The sequence below is a fragment of the Mercenaria mercenaria genome, chromosome 2 (assembly GCF_021730395.1).
Source record: "Mercenaria mercenaria strain notata chromosome 2, MADL_Memer_1, whole genome shotgun sequence".
NCBI classification, from domain to species: domain Eukaryota; kingdom Metazoa; phylum Mollusca; class Bivalvia; order Venerida; family Veneridae; genus Mercenaria; species Mercenaria mercenaria.
In genome coordinates this window covers 91,073,923-91,090,211 of record NC_069362.1, presented here as the reverse complement: position 1 = coordinate 91,090,211, position 16,289 = coordinate 91,073,923, and the positions used below count along the sequence as shown (strand labels likewise).

General features: G+C 34.8%; 1 protein-coding gene across 1 annotated transcript in view; it reads left to right on the top strand.

Moving 5' to 3' along the window:
- LOC123564559 (Ig-like and fibronectin type-III domain-containing protein 1) overlaps positions 1–16,289 on the top strand; it is a 95,613-nt gene that overhangs the window by 10,192 nt on the left and 69,132 nt on the right. Inside the window, exons 3-6 of the mRNA XM_053527261.1 lie at positions 2,661–2,767; positions 4,982–5,087; positions 5,578–5,694; positions 6,555–6,596. Coding sequence (XP_053383236.1) covers positions 2,661–2,767; positions 4,982–5,087; positions 5,578–5,694; positions 6,555–6,596 — 372 coding nt within the window. The remainder of the gene's footprint in view (positions 1–2,660; positions 2,768–4,981; positions 5,088–5,577; positions 5,695–6,554; positions 6,597–16,289) is intronic.

The following is a 16,289-nucleotide window of genomic DNA, read 5'->3' as shown; positions in this document are numbered from 1 at the left end:
AAAAACCAAGACCACTTTTCTGTGGAACAGCATGGATGGTACCTCCAATTTTGACATATCTGTACCTTGTAAGAATTTTTTTTCTTTTTGGTTAAATTTCTTTCCTTTGTTGTTCCTGTCCTTTGGACTTAGATATTTTTTCTGAGGACATTCTTGTCCTCAAGTGCAATGATAACAGGTGAGCGATATAGGGCCATCATGGCCCTCTTGTTTTAAATTATGCCCCTTTTTCAACTTTCGTATTCATTCAATCGACAAGCCTGTTGAATAGTCGCGCGTTGCTGTCCTCTGACAGCTCTTGTTTGAGTTATTTTCATCACTTGATCGGCGTAGGCGTTGCCTGGTTAAGTTTTATGTTTAGGTCAGCTTTTCTCCTAAACTGTCAAAGGTATTGCTTTGAAACTTGGAACACTTGTTTACCATCAATAGATGACCCTGTACAGCAAGAAACATAACTCCATCTTGCTTTTTGCAAGAATTATGGCCCCTTTTGGACATAGAAAATATCAGATTTCTTGGTTAAGTTTTATGTTTAGGTCAACTTTTCTCCTAAACTATCAAAGCTATTGCTTTCAAACTTGCAACACCTGTTCACCATCATAAGCTGACCCTGTACAGCAAGAAACATGACTCTGTTCTGCTTTTTGCAAGAATTATGGCCCATTTTGGACTTAGAAAATATCAGATTTATTGGTTAAGTTTTATGTTTAGGTCAGCTTTTCTCCTAAATTATCAAAGCTATTGCTTTGAAACTTGCAACACTTGTTGACCATCATAAGCCGACCCTGTACATTAAGAAACGTAACTCTGTCCTGCTTTTTGCAAGAATTATTGCCCCATTTTGGACTTAGAAAATCAGATTTCTTGGTTAAGTTTTATGTTTAGGTCAGCTTTTCTCATAAACTATCAAAGCTATTGCTTTCAAACTTGCAACACTTGTTCACCATCATAAGCTGACCCTGTACAGCAAAAAACATGACTCTGTTCTGCTTTTTGCAAGAATTATGGCCCATTTTGGACTTACAAAATATCAGATTTATTGGTCAAGTTTTATGTTTAGGTCAGCTTTTCTTCTAAACTATTCAAGCTATTGCTTTGAAACTTGCAACAGCTGTTCACTATCATAAGCTGACTCTGTACATCAAGAAACATGACTCCATCCTGCTTTTTGCAAGAATTATGGCTCTTTTTGGACTTAGAAAATCATGGGTAGGACAATTTTTCTATTATACAAAAAAAATCAGATGAGCGTCAGCACCCACAAGGTGGTGCTCTTGTTTTAGTGTGCATAATATCCATAGTCCAACTCTGTGTTTAAGGTGCAAAATGTGTGATTATTGAACTGGGCTGATATTTTTGTGCCCCCCCCCCCCCCACCATGAGTGGTGGGGGCATATAGATTTGGTCTTGTCTGTGCATCCGTCCGTCCGAAGTTCGTGACGTGCCTAGCTCGAAAACTATTTGATATAAATTGATGAAACTCTGCATGAGTCTTTAATGTGATATGAACTTGCGCACCTCCTATTTTTCGTGTGGCTCCGCCCCTATTTTCAGATTATGGCCCCTAAAATAGTCAAAAATGCTCATTTTTACCTTGTGACATGCCTAGCTCAAAAAGTATTTGATATAGATTCATGAAACCTTGCATGAGTCTTAATCATGATATGAACAGGTGCACCTCCTATTTTTCAAATGGGTCCCACCCCTGTTTTCAGAGTTATGGCCCCTGAAATAGTCAAAAATGCACATTTTCACTTTGTGACATGCCTTATCTCAAGAAGTATTTGATACAGATTCATGAAACCTTGCATGAGTCTTAATCATGATATTAACTTGCGCACCTCCTATTTTTCATTTGGGTCGCCCCCTATTTTTTGAGTTATGGCCCCTGAAATAGTCAAAAATGTACATTTTCACCTTGTGACGCACCTAGCTCAAAAAGTATTTAATATAAATGGTTGAAAACTTGCATAAATCTTTATCATGATATAAACTTGCACACCTCTAATTGTTTGGCTGGCTCCTCCCCTATTCTTAAAGTTATGGCCCCTGAAATAGTAAAAAATGCACCTTTTCACCTAATTATGTGCCTAGCTAAAAAAGTATTAGATGTAAATTCAGGAAACCTTGCTGGAGTCTTTAACATGATATGACCTTGCACACTTGGAATTCTTCTTGAGAATCTTAGCTCTTATTACATGATGAGTTATGGCCCTTGAAATAGCCAAAATAGTGGATTTTTTGTTTGTGATGCTCATAGCTCAAAAAGTATAGGGCCTAGAATAATGAATCCTTTTCATAAAATGTTTGTTGAGGCTATACCCCATTAAGACTGCAAACAATTGAATTATTGCCCCTTATTTGTGACAAATGTACCAGTGGTGGGCACACCCTGTGTCCTTAGTAACAGACACATTCTAGTTGTATTTATGATCGTATCGCTGTATTATATGTTGGAACACTAGTTATAACATATACACAACTGTTACAAGTCACATTGATCAGTATAGCATGCTAGTTTGGCAAAAGTATCTGTAACATATCAAATTACTAAAAAGCAAAATTCACCAAAAAGTTAATTGGAATATATGTTCACCATATAGAAAACAGTAAATCAAATGCCTGCACTGGTAGACTTTCATGTTATTTTTTTGTTTCAGTTTTCTGCCAGACAAAGATTGAAACAGCCTCACAGACAGTTACTAAAACCACTGGCCAGACCGCACAGTTTAATTGTAAAGTGACAAATCTTCAGCCTTCACAAACTGTAAGTTAGTTGAGAATGTAGTGCAATGCAGTGTTGTCAATAATTCTTAGTGTAGACAGTTTGAACTAGTATTTTTAGTTCACCTGTCACGTAGTGACAAGGTGGGCTTCTGTGATCACCCTTCGTACTTTGTCCGTTGTCGTCTGTTCACAATTTCTTGACCACTTTTAGCAATCAATTTTAATCAGACTTGCACAAAACTTGTTTTGGCATAATATCTCAATTCCTTTTTAAAACTGGCCAGATCCCATCATGTGTTTCAGAGTTATGGCCTCTTAAAAGGCCAAAATTTGCTATTTTGGCTTTTGCAGCCATATAGAGACTTCATTTATGGTTTGATTTGATACAAACTTGAAAATTATCTTTAACAACAATAGATCTTGGAATTCGTGATGAAACCGTCAGATCAAATCATAGGTTCCATAGTTACGACGCCTGATTGACCCCTAAAAAAGCCAAAACATGTTAATTTTTACCTTGTGAACATGATAGAAGTGACATTTTACATTCGATTTTAACCACACTTACACACAACTTAAGTCATAATAAGATCTCTGTTCCTTTCGAAAACCGGCTAGATTCCATCATGGGTTCTAGAGTAACTGCCTTATCAGGGACAAACTTTCCTATTTTGACCCTTTCAGCCATAAAGAGGTTTCATTTATGCTTTGACTTGATACAAGCTTGCACAGAACATTTATCTTGATGATCTCTAGCACAAGTTCAAAACTAGATCACCAGGTCAAATCAAAGGAAAAGCTTGTTAACACCCCAGAGCCCACATTTATGACCCTATCTTCATGAAATTTGGTCAGAATGTTTATCTTGGTAATTCCTAGGCCAAGTTTGAAACTGGGTGATGTGGGGTCAAAAATTAGGTCACCTGCTCAGATCAAAGGAGAAGCTTGTTAACACTCTAGAGGCCATATTTATGACCCTCCGTGATTGTCGTGAAATAAATAATAAGAATGTTATGATAAAATTCCAAGGCCAAGTTTAAAAGGTGAGCGATATAGAGTCATCATGACCCTCTTGTTATAATTGGAGGTTGTTTTTACTTGCTTTTCATTATGTACTGTCGCAGCTTTACTTGAAGTATATGTGTCATCAATCAAAAAGTGAGGGAAACTCAAGGCCTCTGTGTCTTGTTGACTACCCTATATTGGAATGATCATGTTACTTGTTTAACGGATTGAAATCATGAAATGGGGATGTAAGGGTTGTTCTTCAATATTTAACTGGCAACAATTGGTATATACACTGTAAGAAGTGTTAGCTGGGTATAGATTTCTGATATAGTTGTCTTTGTTAAGGTCGTATTTGATTAAATACCTGAGAAACAAAAGTAGAAATCAACAGGGAGAGATTGTCCTACACCTCTGATACAAGGAGGAAAGTTGTTCTTAACTTGCAAAGAACACACAAGCCAGAAAATGACTACCATTACATAACTAAAAAATAGCAATTCATGCATGCATATCAAATAAACAAATGCATAGGATTTAACATTTCACTTATTCATAATTTTAACATGTCCGAAACATTGCGGGATGATACTAATTTCACTTTGGTAATGATTACATTTTACTCAGATTTTGTCATAGACTTCCTGTATAAAATCTTAAACTTTAAACTAAAATCATAGTATTAAATCCATATTATATTTCAATGAAACTTCGAAGTTTTTGTAGTTTTAAGCATTATCTTGGGCATGTGCGGTCAAAAATTTAATTTGATTTCTGGAAAAGTGAGATTTATATCTGAAATCACTATAATTTATGCTCATTGTAAAAATACTTCCTTTTACTCTAGTGGAAACTAGCAGGTATTTGATTGGTCAGTTAGAACTCCTGATTTCATGATTAAATTATGAATTCTATCTGATGATACATTTGACATTTTTAAAATACATTTCTGTAACTGAAGTAACTTACTAAATGAAATAACCAATAAAAATCACTGAAGCCATGTGATGTAACATTAAGATCTTCCACTGCTATGCAAGTTACCAAGGTTTAAATTCGGTTTGGTAACACTGTTCTAGCTTTTTTTTTTTTATTTCATTAGAGCATCGTTTGTATGTATTTGTATTAGTTGGTCAGTTAAGGTCTGTCTGCCTGACAGTCAGTCGGCCTTTACAGGTTATTGTTGTAGAATATGCCGGCCAAGAAGTCTCTGAAACTCTACTGACTGTAGTAATGTTTTCTGTTGTAGGTAATTTGGGAGTTTGTTGACCATAATCAAACTATATCTGTAGGGAATAAAATACATGCTGGGAACGAACACTTAGACTCAAAATACACAATATCCAGACCACAAGGTAAGATGTTGTGTAAATTTTTGCCTTATACTTTATTCTGCCCGCTTATCTCAGTAAAGAGAGGGAGATATACTGATCACAGGATCGTGAGTTCGATTCCCAGGAGAGGGGTATGTTCTCCATGATGTTTTGTTTAAAGACATTTTGTCTGAAATCATTTCATCCTTCACTTCTCTCTGATTCTTGTGGAGACCATGGCAGTTGCTTTGTGGAGTTCTGTTACAGAATCCAGGAGAGACCCTGTACCAAACCTGTTAAAATATAAAAAAAATGGCTGTCAGAGAGCAAGGTCTTTTTTTCCTATATTTGTATATTGGAAACTTTAAAATCTTACTGTAATAAAAACTGCCAGTCTAAATTAAAACACTTTTACACAAATGATCAGCCTTCGAAAAGTAACATGTTTTGCTCTTAATCAATGTCACTTTTTGAAGGCTGATAAATCCTAATATAATCCTCACTAAAGGGCAATAATTGAATGATATTACAGATGGTGGAGACTTTTGGAACCTTGAAATAAACAATGTTGACCTGACAGATAAAGGTTCATATAAATGTTACGTCAGTGGGACCTCTGCAAAGGTGACACATCATTTGGAGATAACTGGTTTGTATTTCTGCTTTTCAAACTTGAGGTGATCATTGTGTTTTCCATTGTGATTGGGAGTAGGACGTAGGCTAGTAGTTAGTATAAAGCGAACATGTCTGTGTCATAAAAATCATACTGAAAAAAATTAACTAGAACACAATTATTTTGATTTTGATAAGTTTTCGTTGTAAAATAGTGGATCAAATTTGGTACCACTATTTCTTTTTCACTACAAGCAGTTGAGCATATATTACTAAAAATAAACAAGGTATGCCATATTAGAATTAATTATCAGCCAAATGTGTAGATTTAAGTTTATTGTCTATTATTGTTATATTTTGTTAAAAGTTTATTGTAAATTATTATCACTTATATATTTGTTGAAATAACTTTATTTGCCACATAAATTGCAGATGCTGATGCATATCTGTTTTTACCAAATTACCGGTAAACCTTTTAAGTATCTTATAATATTATATTTATTGATTAATCCATTAATTATGGGTGGACCGGTGGTCTAGTGGTAACACGCTTGACTGTCAATCCAGAGGTCTATGGTTCGAATCCTGGTCCAGGCACTGGAAATTTCTGAGATGCTCTTGAGTGTCTCCCACCTTTGAACTAAGAGGCCTGTACTGGTTCTTCCCAGGAAAGACGGCTTCATGTGTATCAATGCTATACACTGGGCACATTAAAGAACCAAGACTGTCTCTTCGCAAAGAGCTAGGCTAAGTTAGCCGGACAAGCCTGTATCTAAAAAAAAAAATATTTCTATCTATCTGTTCTGGGCAGCCTTGTGCGTTTTCTGACGTGTTTATCAAGAAGAGATCGCTATATAAATCTTGTATCATAATAATAATAATATTCCATTCTAACAGATGCTCCTGAGGACAAGCCAGTTCCAGATTTAAATGTCACAGGTATATATCCAGTTTTCTATCTGTAAATCTTATCTGTAAATCTGGCTTTGGGACTTCAGTGGCATTTTGTTCAAAACTGGGGAAAATTTCCAGTTATCTGTCATAGAGGGCCCTTATCGTTCCAAGGGTGCTGGGGTCATGACTCGTGCTCACAGGCGATTTTTGTAGTCCTGGGGAAATTAGCTGGGTTTTTAGCTCCTGTGAGATTCTAACGAGTGTTATGAAAGGGCCTCATTTTGACAGACTTAAAAGTCTCTGTCTTCAGACTTGACATTCAAATAATTTTCCACACCACAGATAAAACACAGTGTAACTGTTTTTTGATCTTTTAATTTAAGTTTTCCTTCCAGTTAATAACAATCAACAAGCTTTTAACACAGTTCCAGTAAATAATATAATATCTGCAATGTTAAAGTTCCAACAATTCACGAAAAGCCTGTATTTGAATTACAAAGTTAAGTTAAGAATGTTCCTTCAAAGTAAAATAGGCTGATTAAAATATAAGTCATTGATATGCCTCTATTTCTGGCAAGAGATGCCAGGAACCTTTAAACATCTTTACACTTTTGTGTCTAAAACTTAACTCCCTGAATAGCAGCAAAAACTGCATGATCAAGATTTGCAAATAAAAAAATTAATCAATGAAAAGAAATGTACTTTTATCAGTAGCCAATCAAATTTAAGCTTGAATGGGCCTGGATGACCCTCTCACATCTAAAGCCATAAACTAATACCATTATTCAATATTCAAATTATATCTACATGACAACAAGCTTATTAAAGATACCTGGTGATAGCAGACACACCAATTTTTGATAATTGCAATCAGCAGTTCTGGACAGGTAATGCCAGATGTCACATATCTGCACATAAAAGTGCCAATATCTTATCATATAGCTTGGCTTCACATTTTGTTTGCATATTATCTGCATATTAAATCTACTGAAAATCTTCTTAATTTAATAAATGAATAATCTTTAAAAAAATACCTTTTTAAAACAAATTTCTGAATTTTAATTTCTTGCATACTTCAATTTAAAAATATGGCCTAAATTTTACTGCTATTACATATTCCCCCCTGGCATATTATGTTTGTCCCCAAACATAGTAAAAACAATTATTATAACATATTTATAAACATGGTTCAAAGATATGACATGGATATTTTCTTAGTACATAATATAATTTTTTTTTTTTTGTGAAAAATTTAATATTTACATTATTTACAGACGGTACCATTTCATATTAAATTTACATTACACGTGTATATATGTTAAAATGCTGAATAATGACACAATCATTTTAATTACAATCTGATTTACTTTTCAAGGAAAACAACAATATTTTTCAAAACATCCTTTTCAATTACAGTTTGTGTCATTTTTTTCGTCATAAATATGTTTAACATGTTCTGTTCTCTGTCTTATTCTCATTATCACATTATCATAAATTTTAGACACAGCATCATTGCTATTTCAACTCTGATTTTTAATCATCACTGTATTTTATTTCATATAGCATCATTGCATCATTGCTTTTATCTCTTTACAGTTCATTACATTTCTCAACTCATTTCTTTTCACAGCTTTATAGCATGTATGTTGATTACTCTCCAACTGTTCATTGTATTTGCACATCACCTTCCAGCTCATCATGGCACTGTTATTAGTTTTTCATCATCATTTTATCATTATCATTCAACACAACACTAAAGACTGTTTTACAGTGCTTGGGTTTGTTTTTTTTTACCATTGCCGTTTTTCACACATTAAACTTATTGTAGTTTTTAAATATATAATAAATATCACATCAATATTTTATTTTGAGTACACCATCATATACTGTATACCTTGCTACCAGTTATCTGTGAGTATAGCCTTCAACCATATTTGAGCAGTCCATTAATTATACTGCTTAATTTTGCAACATAATGACCTTTGAAGGTAAATCAGAATCTCAAACATAAGATTATATCTATGAATTGGAAATACCTATGACTCTGTACAGAATGTGTAATTACCAAAATAAAATCTGTCCAATGTAAGTATTCTTTCTTTTCAACATGTCTGTATAAAAATAAAACTGAAAGGTGGATTTGTCCAAAACATAAGATTCAAAATATTGCAAAATATCAAACACTTTTGTAATAAAAGTATAGAAAAAACAAATTTTATTAACCTTTTGCAAAACAAAATATCCTTCATAAGACTCCGAAAATAACTATCAGGAATTTTGACACCAATGTCAGATAAGATAGAGGCTCACTAATGTTACGGGCCCGTGTAAACTTAAAAGCTTGCTCCTATCCTATCAAAGACTGGCCCACCTTTTTAATAATATAATTATATTTTAGGATAAATACACCAAGTGAACAAAAATCTAGCAGTTCAGTTTTCTTAAAACAAGACCTTAGTCCTTACTGTGCATATTTTTGGAATAACTGAAACTTTAAAACAAAAATCCCATGAAACTTGACATTATTGATTCTGACTAAATTGGCTACTATCTTTAAAACTGCCACATGTATTAATCTATTGATTTAACGAAACTGCTTGTATGTAATTGACTCTAATCAATAATCTCTGTAAATTTTTAATATACTGCACCTTAATAACACAACACTACTGCTAAATTTGTTGTACTACAATACAACTACAGTACTACAATGCCAGCTTATACTACACTACACACATCAGCATCCTTTCTATTGTAGCTGCTGAAATTCACTCTTCAATAGTCCTAAAAAATTGTCTAATAGCACACTAGGTACATCTTCTTCTTCATACCAGTCTGGAGGTATGTTTTTATTCTGAAGACTGATCAGATAGCTGTATCAATGCAAACTTCTATTATTATGTTCTGTTTCAATGAGCAGTTCAGTAAAAATCCTTTTTGCTGGTCGCCCTCCCTGCCTATCTAGCCTGAATTTAAGAAGATTCATTTTATCTTGTCTTCTACGTTCTGCTATAATTGTGTCATGCTTAATGTAGACATCTTCTGCAAGTGCCCTGGCAGCCTGCAAAGTGCACCATTCTGGCTTTGAAGATCCCTGTTGAACATAAAAATATGGTTTGGCATTTTATGATGCGGATGCACAAGAGTTTATTGTGGAGTGGAGTGGACACTTGATCAGAGTTTGTTTCTTCAAATCACCACCTGTGTTGCATTTGTTTGGGTTTTTCATTGTTTGAGTTCCTGTAGATTTGCATGTGGAGACTTGATCAATGATGCCTTTTCAAAGTACTTGAATTTTCCCTTATGTGGGGGACGTCGGCGTCTTTTTACCTTTCATGGTTTCTCACATGAAATTCCTTCTTAATTTGTCTGGAACTTTGCACTGGAATTGCCAGTCTGGTCTTTTCCCTTGGCTGTGTAACACAGCTTGTACAACGTTTTCCTTTTGTTGGACCAAGCTTCCAAAATTTTTGAAATCTCAGCCTCAGCAATAGGTTTCATTCACCTTTCGAGCAGTCTTGACATGTGTCTGGGCTCTTTTCTCTTGATTCTGCTGTATCTGCTTGTTTGCTTGTGGTTTTCTTGTCATTCTGTTGTAATTGTTTCTGTAGTTGCTGTTGTGGAGGCTGTGGCGGTTGATGCGCTGCGTTGTGTTGGCTGTTGTGGATGCTGCTGACTGGAGGCTGGCTGCAAGCCCCGTGGTCTGATGGTTGGTCCAGCTGCCCTTCATCCTTTTCTTGCAAGTTTAGGTTCTCTGATTCTCAGGGTCCAAAATTCGCATCTTTGTCTTCTCTGGGGGGGGATTTGTGGGACGGTCGGGCTGGGTCGTTGTAGGACTTATCCTTTGTACGTTGAAAAGTGATTTTACTCATTGTTTGTTTGGGCGATCGGTAACCTGTATGTATCCTTTGGACACAACGTACTACATAATAGGGTCCAACCCATTTCCCTGTGCAATTTTTGGTCCTTTCCTGGTGGAACTTTTGAGCAATACAGCCCTCTTTGTGCTGGTCTAAAGGAAATTTCTTTCGCTGTATGTCATATTGTGACTTGTACCTCTCTTGCGCCCTTAACATTTCCTTCGCAATTTTCCTTGCATCTTCCATGTTCTGAAGTATTCTGCTTAAAAATACTTTTGATGTTGTGTCATATGCCCCTTAGGGACCAATGCAGTATAAATGGGCTCTTCATTTCACGGCAAATAATAGAAAATATGGTGAGTACTCAGTAGACTGTGTCGCATGTGTGGCTCTATAGGCCATCATGATACCTGGTAACAGCTCTGGCCAATCATCTTGCTGGTTCTGGGTATAAGCACGTAGAGCTTGCAGAACAACAGAATTCATACGCTCTACAGAACCATTGGTTTGCGGATGATAGGAACTAGTGAGGTGTCTGGTGATTTGGAAAAATTCACACATAGCCTACACCAGCTAAGAAGTGAAATCTTTCCCACGGTCCGTGATTAGAACTCTAGGTGCCCCAAACCTAGTTACGATTTCTCTGTAGAAAACGGCGGCTACTTCAGTGGCCTCCTGAGTTCAGAGCGGGAAAGCTTCACACCATTTTGAGCAGCTGTCTACCACAAGGAGCACATGTTTATATTTGTCCTTACTAGTAGGCAGACCACTCAAAATGTCCATCCTGTAGACTTGCTATAATGGCCTCCTGTGATTCACCTTCATAAATAAAAGTGACCTCAGTCATTGAAGTGTTGGCAGAACTGTTAACATTAAAAATTGTATCTATGTCAGGTGACTTGCTGGGCTTATTTTTATATGTCTGTCTTGACAAATAATCTGCAGGATTTTGTTTTCCTGGCTTATGCACAATCTCGAAATTGTATCCTTGCAGAAAACAAGCTCCCCCTCCCTAACCCTACCATTACAGTCCTTTATGTTCTGCAAGTATTTCACACAGACACATTGTCTGTAAACACTGTAAATTTTTGATTTACCAAATACTCCCTATAGTGCTGTATGCCCTCAACTAGTGCCAAAGCTTCTTTCTCTGTTATATGCCATTTTAATTCATTTCCATGTAAGGCACGACCATTGTATGCAATTGCATGTTCCTTGCCATTTTGGACTTGCGAGAGAATAAACCTATTGAGTAGTCGCTTGCATCATTCGTTAAATTAAAGGGTAACTCAAACTTTGGATAGGCAAGGATGGGTGCCTCAGTGAGTCGTTTCTTTAACTCATTGAAAGACGTTTCACAATCTGGGGTCCATTTAAATCTTTTATTCTTTTTGAGTAACTGATTTAAAGGGCCAGCTATCTTTGAAAAATCTTTCACAAACCTGCGAAAAAAATTTGCTGTTGCAAGGAAACTTTTGACCTGTTTGGCACTTGAAGGCCTCTTGAAATATCTCAGCTTCTCTATGTTTTCAGGATTTACCCTAATGCCGTCTTTCGACACAATGTGACCTAGTACTTAATTGACTTTGTGGCAAAAGCACATTTGCTGGATGAAGCTTCAATTAGCACTTCTAAGAAGCTGTAACAACTGTTGGAGATGGGACATTTGGGGGAAACAATGACTTATCAAATAAAGCACATCATCAACATAAATCAAGGCCGACTTGAAGTTCATAGATTTTAATACCTTGTACATTAGGCTTTGAAAGGTCAAGGTGGAATTGGAAAGACCCATAGGCAGGCGCATGAAATTGAAAATTCCTCTGTGGGGGGTGATAAATGCAGTCTTATGTTTTTTTTTTGGGTAAAGGGGTACTTGAAAAATCCACTGCGAAAACCCACAGAGGAAAAAAATTCGGGTTCAGGTCTCCCAAGGTGTCAAATAATGGGGGAAAAGGGGGAAGGGGAAATGACATGGGAAAACGATTGTTAAATTTTAAACCTCCTGAAGTCAACACGGGAAACCTGTACTCATTTGTGTTTCCTTTTTTTGACCAAGCCCTCAGGGGCAGATAGGGGGATGTGATTTCAATAAGTTTGCCTAAAGATACATCCAGTGTTTGTAAAGGACCCTTCGTTTCAGGGACTGACGGTAAGGGGGACAACTGACGGGCTTTTCTGTTTTTGTTTTAAGGTAGGGAAATGCATTTTAGTCTCCCTAATTCAAAATATCTTTGGGAAAAAATGTCCCTTTTTTCCAAAAAGGGTGTACAGTTGCTCTTTTTTTTGTCGCTGGACTGTTTGATAAAGTTTGATCCCCAGCTCTTTAATTTTTTCCTTTATAATATTGGAGTATAAAATCTTGCCAGCACTGGCCACAATTAATGCCCTCAGGTTTCGGGTTGATACACAAGATTTGTGATTTCAAAGTTTTTAGCTATTTTTCCCTTTGATTAAAGGAACACAGGCAAACTATAGTGGGGTTCCAAACGATATTTTCCTTGAATTTAGCACTTACAGACAGTTTACCTCCTCCCAAGGAATTTTTTTCCCTAAAACTTGGGTTTTTGGGGAACATAAAGGGGGATAACCTTTTCGCTGTGAGGTGGCCAATAAACCTCTGGTTGCTGAAGCTAGACTACGGGCAAACGTATCCAGACTTTTTTTTCACTAACTTCTACAAATGGCTTTTCCCCTAAGTACTGGTTTATTCATCTAGGGGCGGTATAGTTAACTTCATGGCTAAAAAATCTGTCTCCCACAAATTGGTCCTAAGAAAATAAATCCCAAAGGGTTGCTTTGGCATGAAAAGTCTCAAAAATTCAAAATTGTTTGCTTTAAATTCCTTCTTATTATGTCAATATATATTCCTAAAACTACATGTCGCTCTCCACAACATTAAAACCTCACCTAATCAGACGGGGACACCTTTTGCCCCCCGGGTGCAATTTGTTTTAAAAAACTTCTTGACATACAAGAATGCTACACCATATCTCCCAAACATATACACTTTTTTTGCAAACTTAACTTCCAAAAAAGTTCATTAAAACTGTGCTAAACTTGTTTTTGCCCCTGTGTACCTGGTGCTGCAAATTTGCGCAAACTCTTGACAACAACACCAAGATTTCACTTTAAACTTTTTTTCGTCCCATCTTTAAAGCTATGAAAAAAAATACTAAAATGCACAAAAAAAATTCTTTTAAAGAATTTAAAAATATTACTCTACATTTACAGTTAACTTAAAAAATGCCATAAAAGCCCATATAGAAAACCCTTATTTCGAGCATGCAAAATTTACTGTAAATTTTTGCTGTATTATTCTATTTCCCAAAACATTGCAAAACTTTGACGACCCCACCTTGTGCACACATAATTATGTGCAAAAAACAACAGAGATTGTCCCCTCTTTAGTACCCAACCAATACATATACTGAAAAAGCCTTAAGCAAGCATTACTACTAAATAAACTTGAATATTTTTCTTTAAGAAAAAAAATAAAGCAAAAATGCATTGGCAGCAAGCCTTTAAAAGAAAATAATCACAATTCAATTTAACGGGTTTTTAACTGTTAAATTCAACAAAAATAGCCTCTATCATTGGATTTGGTAAAATTCCCGGATTTCACAAAAACAACAACTAAAACAAGTTCTTTATTAAGTCGAAAAAATGTAAATTTTATTTTAGATTTCACACTTTTTTATTTTTCAACACCTGCACACTTATAAAAAGTCTCAGCGTGAATTTAAAACCCCCTGCCAAATTTTTTCGATCCTTTCAGTTTGAAAAAATATCAAATTTTAAAAACAAATTCAACAAAATGACTGAAACTTTTTTAAATTTGGACTCAGACCCCCTTTTCAAAATTATTGTCTATTGATATGTTCCCTTTTTTTTTAAAGAAAATTTCCCTTTTAAAAAAATTGTATGCTATTTAAAAAATTTTCCTTGATCAAGGGGAAAAATTATCTTTAGAAAATACCCACGGTACTTGCCCCCTTTTTCAAAATTTTATAAAAAAGAGGGTTTTATCGAATCCACCACTGAAAAATGTAAAAATTCTGAGCCTTGAATGTTATTTTAAAAATGATTAGTTTGTCTAAAAACCCAAGATTTGCCAAAATCACAGATAACCGTAATAAGAAAAAAAAAAGTAAAATCTATGATACCCAGTTCATGCCAAATGGAAATGTTAGAGTCATGTTTTGTTTTAAATTATTCCACACTATATTCACTACCTCACCCCATTTTAAAATTTTCATCATTCATACAATCCCCCAAAATTTTCCCATAAATTTAATTTAATTTAAAAAATCCAACCTAACATCTAAAATTTTTTTCCTTTTTTTGTTTTTTAAAAACAACATGTTTTTTCAAGTCCGCCCCCCCCCCTCGGTTCCCACAGTTTTAAAAAAATGTAAAATCACGTAAATTAATTACATATTGTGTTGTTTAAGTTGCGGTTTAATGTAGAGCTAATTGCCCCAATAAATAAATGAACATCATTTTTAAATTTTGTTTCCTCCCTGAAAATTAGCCCTTTCCATGATCGTACCCGGATTCTCCCCACACTTTGTCTGGGGGGCCCTTTATCGTTCCAAGGGTGCGGGGGTCATGCTCGTGCTCCAGGCGATTTTTGTACCCCGGGGGAAATTAGCTGGGTTTTAGCTCCTGTAGATTTAACGAGTGTTATGAAAGGGCCTATTTTGACGACTTAAAAGTCTCTGTCTTCAGATTGACATTAAAAAATTTTCCCCAAACCCCACAGAAAAACCAGTGAACTTTTTTTTGTTTTTTTTAAATTTTAAATTTTTCCTTCCATTAAATAACAACAACAAGCTTTTAACACGTTCCATAAATAAATAATATCTGAAAGTTAAAGTTCCAAAAATTTTCACGAAAAGCCTGTATTTGAATTACAAATTTAAAGTTAAGAATGTTCCTTAAAAAGAAAAATGGGCTGTTTAAAATATAAGTCATTGATATGCCTCTATTTCTGGCAAGAGATCCGGGAACCTTTAAACATCTTTACATTTTTTGGTCTAAAACAAAACTCCCGATAGCAGAAAAAACTGCTTGATAAGTTTTTGCAAATAAAAAAATTTAATAATGAAAAGAAATGTATTTTATCTAAATAAAATTTAACTGAAGGGGCCTGGATGCCCCTCACACTAAAGCCATAAACTAATCCCATTTTCAATATTAAAAATATATCTACATGCAACAACTTATTAAAATACCTGGTGAAGCAGACACACCAATTTTTGAAAAATTGAAATCAGCAGTTGGGGAAAGGTAATGCCGATGTCACTATCTGCACAAAAAAGTGCAATATCTTATCATATAGCTTGGCTTCACATTTTTTTTGCATATTATCTCATATTAAATTACAAAAAATCTTTTTAAATTTAAAAAAATGAAAATTTTAAAAAAAATACCTTTTTAAAAAAAATTTCTGAATTTTAATTTCTTGCATACTTCAATTTAAAATATGGCCAAAATTTTAAAATGCTTTTTAATATCTATCATATATTAAAAACAATATTACACATAAAACTTTGAGACAGACAATTTATCTAAAATTTTGGGAACAAAATTTAAATGTACTTTTTCAGTTAGAAATATCTCAATAACCTGAAAAAATCAGAAAAAAATCCCTGTTACATGGTATTGAAATATAAATAGTTTCCTTTGCAATTTTTAAAAAATCTTACGACTCTACCCCCGTGGGTAGAATAAGAGTGTAATCAGGTTTTTTACAAAATTTTAGTCTGACTTCTTTTAAAGGTATTGTGTAATTTTTTCATTAAAGAATTAAAAATTTTTCCCCCACATTTTGAAAAGTAAATCTGAAAATTTGGAAAAAAAATGAAATAGAGTG